Here is a 5,215-nt window from a genome sequence, read left to right on the forward strand (position 1 = left end):
AGAACCACGAGTTCCATAGTCAACATCATCACTAGCTGTGGTTGGCATGGCTGTGATGGCATCTTTAACCCTCTGCATTGAAGCTCTAGTATGCACCAAGTTTAGCATTCTTTCAGCAACCACATTGTCCTACTCAGCTAGAACTTGATAAGCTGAAACAGGGTGAGTAAATGCCTCAGCTTCATAAGAAACAGAATCTAAGATAGCTTGATATTCTTGCTGAATTAGTTGTTTCTTTTCAGCCTCATTGACATCCATTAACTCACTTATAATGGGCTCTTCCCATTCTGCTGTACCTGCTTTTCTCTCAATTTCTCTTTGTTCTTGCATCAAGGGCTCCCCTTGGCTCACCACCCTCACACCCTCACCTTCACCTACTAAGGTGGAACTCCCCTCACTCACTTTTTCCAGGTTGGAAGAAATATCCTGCATTGTTTCTCTCTTTTCCTCTCCTTTTGCCTGAGAGCAACTCAGCCTCTAACTCTGTTCACTCTCTTCCTTTAAACCTAGGAGTGATTGTACAACTACTAACTCATCTACACTTGTAACAATTGTTGAAAATTCAGTTTGTGTAGTGAATACCGACAGATGAGGAACATCCATCGGGGTAGTAGTTAGGATAGCCGACGAATGACTGCTGTTAGGCATATCCGTCGGGATACAATCACTAACCGACGGATGAACAATATCCACCGGAATAGAGGAAATGATAGAGTTTGGAGTGAAAACTATTGTAGACTCTGTATAGATTAATGATAATTTAGGCATATAAGTCTCAACAGTTCCTGAAAGAATTGGCAAGTGAGCCAACAAATCATCTAAAAGATGATGCTCACTTGCACTGAATTTTGGCTTCTCCAACAGAGTTAAGGAAGGAGAACCAGGAATTGATGTGTGAATCATATCCACATCCAGAGAATTGGTGGGAGAGTTTTATGTGTTTGGTGCTTCTATTGTTAAAAATTTTGGTTGTGACTCCACATTTATTGGAGCCACATCAAACTGAATTTGAGATTGCAGTGACTGAGTCTTTAGCTGCAATTTGCACTGTGTGTGATCCCTGTGTATCCCCAAGTTTTCTAGATTTCTTCTTTCTTGTATAAGTTCGGGGTGAATCTGTATCCCTAACCCTCTTGGCCTGTGCTCCTGGTTGGGATCTTGTTTCAATAGTAACATCCTTTTGGGAGGATGAAACTAGAGACGTGCTAATTTCCTTATTAAGCACCACAGTTTGTTGGGAAACTGTGATATGACTAGGTTTGGGTTCACTCACCTCACCATCCTTATAATTAGGGTTTTATTTATGTTCACCTTGTCCCTTCACCAATCTCACCACCCTTCACACTCCCCTCTTTGGTTTTGGTAGATTTTGAAACTGACATCTTTTGAGAAACACCATAGTGTGGTTTCTTTGATTTGGATTTTGAAACTTTGGATTTTGTGGCTTGTGTAGACATCTGTTTGGTCAAAGACACAGATGCCATAACCACAGTCAATGGCAAAGAAATTTGATAGGTAGAAGGAGTAGGAACTGATAGGGTGTAAGCAACCTGGCTAGGGCCCAACCTGGATTTAAGGGGTATCAGGCTCAATTGATGGACCAAGACCCCCTCACCCAGCGCAATCAAGTGGAGATACCCAGGATCAGGTCCAACCTAGGACCTGGAGCACCTATCTACCAGGGTCCAGCCCATGACCTGGATCACCTGCCTACCTGAATCCAGCCCAGAATCAGGATCACCCTAAGGGGGGTCCCAGCAATCACATGCACCTCCCGCAACCCGCCAAGAAAGGGTACGTGGGCACGTGACGATGACATCTATCAATAACCAACATATCAGACAAACACGGCGCGTGTCAGAATGCCGTTAGGACACCCTGAAGGTGGTCCTCCCCTGGACACGTGTATGCAATCCACCCAAGCCAGGCGTCCTCCGCCTCCAAAAACCAACGGCCCTGATCTAGAGGTACCAACCCCTGAACCCTACCTTTGGGCTATATATACCCCCAAAGATGAAGGGTTTAGGGGTTATAAAACACTTTCATTACACACACTCTTATATACTCAGCCTATACACACACAAGCTCCTTAGTCTCCTCTATCTTCCTCTTCCCCAACCAGGATCTTATTCTCATACCGGAGGCACCGCGAGGACAAAACCCCCCTCCGGTGTTGTTTTGCAGGCGCCCAACAGCAGCTTCACCTCATTCACGCCCAGAAGGTCCAGGCACAGCGTCAGAAGGAGCCGCCCCGCTCACCGGAGTTATCATTTGGCTCTAGAAGGAGGGGGCTCCATCCTTGGGTCTCAGTGCCCCTGGATTCACCTTCATCAGCAAACTCTTAAGAGAGTTCACATCTTACGCCTGTAAGAACACAAACAACCATATTCTCTCTTGAATATGAATGTTGTTCATTTTAGCTACATTTGTGTGAGCTCATTATGTTAGGCCACGTCTGTGTGAGCCCGTCCTCGTTTGTTAGTTTTGATTGTTTGGGATTTGATAATCTTGATAGCCTTAAAGCCTGGGGTTTGATAGTTTTGATAGTTAAAAAACCCAGATCAACTTTAGTTTGCATATTATCTTTGTGTTCTAGAGCCTGCTGTTCTTGTTCAGTTGTACTGTTAGCAAAACCCAGAAAGTTTGTTTGGTGTTATTCTAAAATTTTTTTGTAATCTTCAAAAAGCAACCTTAGATCCACATTTTTAGCCTCAAATCTCGGTCAGTTTTTTGTACAATTGTGGTAATGACAAGAGCAAGAAAGAGTACGGTTGGTAGGCCCTCCGTCAGTACCCAGGTCCAGGATCAGGACCACTCTCAGGCTCATGAACCCGGGGGAGACCGAGAGAGCCTCCAGGAGAAACCATTGACACAACATACCCCCATCCTGGAAAGGATAGTAACACCCCGGGATGCCAGAAATATCATAGAGCTCAATCAGTATAAGTATACCAATGTTCCAGTTGCAGATGAGCATATGGCCAACTTAACAAGCCATGAACTGGCTGAAGCAATCAGGCTCTACAGAGTTGAACAAGCCCGGGCTCAGGTAGAATATGAGCAAGAGGATGATTAAGAAGAGTCCGGGGACTCCCAACAATCTAGGAGATCTGTCTTCGACCAAATTAGAGCTAAGGCAAAAAAGAATAAAAAAGAGCCTAGTAAGAAGGAGACAGAAGCAACCAGGAAGAAAAAATTGGAAGAAATGAGGGAGCAAATAAGAAGAGAAGAAGAGGCAAGGCTTGAGCTAAAGATCCAGAAAAGGATGTAGCTGGAAGAGGAGAGGCTCCTAGCTAAGACAAAAGGAAAGAGGACCCGGAGGGACCCTACCCCCAGGTCATTTCTGATGACGAAGAGGAGGGCCAGAAGGATCTGAAAGATATGATTTATGAGCTCCAATGAAAAATGAAAAAAGATTCCGGATTGGAGATTGAGGAAACCCTTACACCATTCAGTCACTCCCTGGACGCTATCCCTCGACAGAAAAATCTAAAATATTACAACTTTGACTCTTTTGATCGATTGGGGGATCCGGAAGAGCACCTCAATTACTTTGAACAAATCGCCCAAATATATTACTACGATGACTTAACCAAGTCTAGGTTCTTCGCCTCGACCCTCAATGGGGGGGGGGCTCAAAGATGGTTCAGCAGGATCCCGTCACGAAGCATCCATTCCTGGAAAGAGTTCAAGGGGGCCTTCCTTAGAAGATCCAGAGCCAATAAGATACACGAAATGCACATGTATCACTTGGAAACAATCCGCCAATACGACAATGAAGCACTCTCAACTTATATGTGGAGATTCCAAGAAGCCATCAACAAAGGCTCGAATCTTGATGAGAGGGAGGCTCTAAGCATATTTCGGAGGAACCTGGATCCAGAACACAATAAGAGGTACATTGTAGAGCTGATAAACAAAGAGCCACCAAGCCTAGCCGCTGCCTACTCTATGGCAGCCAGGTTCATAAAGGAAACAGATGTTCTCCAGGCGATGAGAATGACTCGGAATGGAGGATCCAGGAAAAAAACTTCTGATGACCGACTGAAAGGGGGTTACCATCAGGAAAAGAAGTTCAAACAAAGTCAATAAGCCCAGCAGACCAATGTGGTGCAAAACACTCCAATATTTCAAAGACTGGGTCCTAAGACAAAATCAACAAGCGATCCCGGCCCACCTAGGCAAGCCAGAGTGCCTAGGCAAGAGCCAGACTGGACACCACTAAACAGGACCCGAGAAGAGATACTAAAGAAGATCAAGGGAAAGCCATTTATTACCCACCGAAGCCCATGCAGACTCCCCCAGAGATCAAGCCTTACAACAGAAAATGCGACTATCATGAAACACATGGCACAAAACTGAAAATTCTCTCTCTCAAATACTTCATTGAAGATCAAGTAAAGAAGGGTAACCTGAATCAGTACATCTCTCGGGAGACAAATCAGAAGGAAGACAGACAAAGGAGAGGAAAAAATGTAGTGAATGTGGTCCCAGGGGGGTTTCACTCCCCTCCTAGGAGCCCGGGCTCAGGAAATGAAGTACTCTCCATTCAACACTACCCGGAGATGGTAATCTCATTCATCAACAAGGATTATGAAGGGGTCAACCCGAATCACAATGAAGCATTGGTGGTGACACTTGATATCTTTGATAATGAGGTAAGGAGAATGCTGATAGACAACGTCTCTTCAGTAAACATACTCTTTAAGCATATTGTGGACCGGACGAAGCTAGGGAGCGTGTGCTCAAATGAATGCCGAGAGGACCCTCTCTATGGGTTTGGGAATAACTTGGTCCTGATCCAGGGAACCTTATACTTGCCAGTGATATTTGGATCGGCCCCAAACCAAGTGACCCATGTCATAAAATTCTACGTGATCAACACTCCCTTATCCTACAACGACATAATTGGCCGATCAGCTCTAGTTAGGATCCAAGCAATCACCTCCATATCACACTTGAAAATCAGATTCCCAACTCCAACGGGGTAGGAGAAGTTAAGGGAGACTATGAGGTCGCTGAAAGATGCTATAGCCAAGCACTGGTCATGGCTGAAACTAACCAAGACAATAAGAGGAAGGCCGTAGTCCTTCGCAAACATCAAAGCATTACGAAACATCGCCCTCACTCAAGGGATGATGCGAGAAAAGAATTCCAGATTATAGGTCCATCTCGGATCCAAAAGCAACCAAGCCAAACTCGAAAGAGCAAAAAA

The 5,215-nt window shown here is 44.9% G+C and overlaps 1 protein-coding gene across 1 annotated transcript; it reads left to right on the plus strand.

Annotated features, from left to right (window-relative positions):
* The first annotated feature begins 4,289 nt into the window (after positions 1-4,289).
* On the plus strand, positions 4,290-4,991 carry LOC141665578 (uncharacterized). The gene has a single exon (XM_074471563.1). The coding sequence runs from the start codon at positions 4,290-4,292 to the stop codon at positions 4,989-4,991; it is 702 nt and encodes a 233-aa protein (XP_074327664.1).
* Positions 4,992-5,215: the final 224 nt, after the last annotated feature.

This window comes from Apium graveolens, chromosome 6 (genome assembly GCF_009905375.1).
Source record: "Apium graveolens cultivar Ventura chromosome 6, ASM990537v1, whole genome shotgun sequence".
Lineage (NCBI taxonomy): Eukaryota > Viridiplantae > Streptophyta > Magnoliopsida > Apiales > Apiaceae > Apium > Apium graveolens.

Excerpts from the sequence above, each read along its gene's own strand:
- LOC141665578 (XM_074471563.1), top strand. The coding sequence starts at position 4,290 with ATGCAGACTCCCCCAGAGATCAAGCCTTACAACAGAAAATGCGACTAT.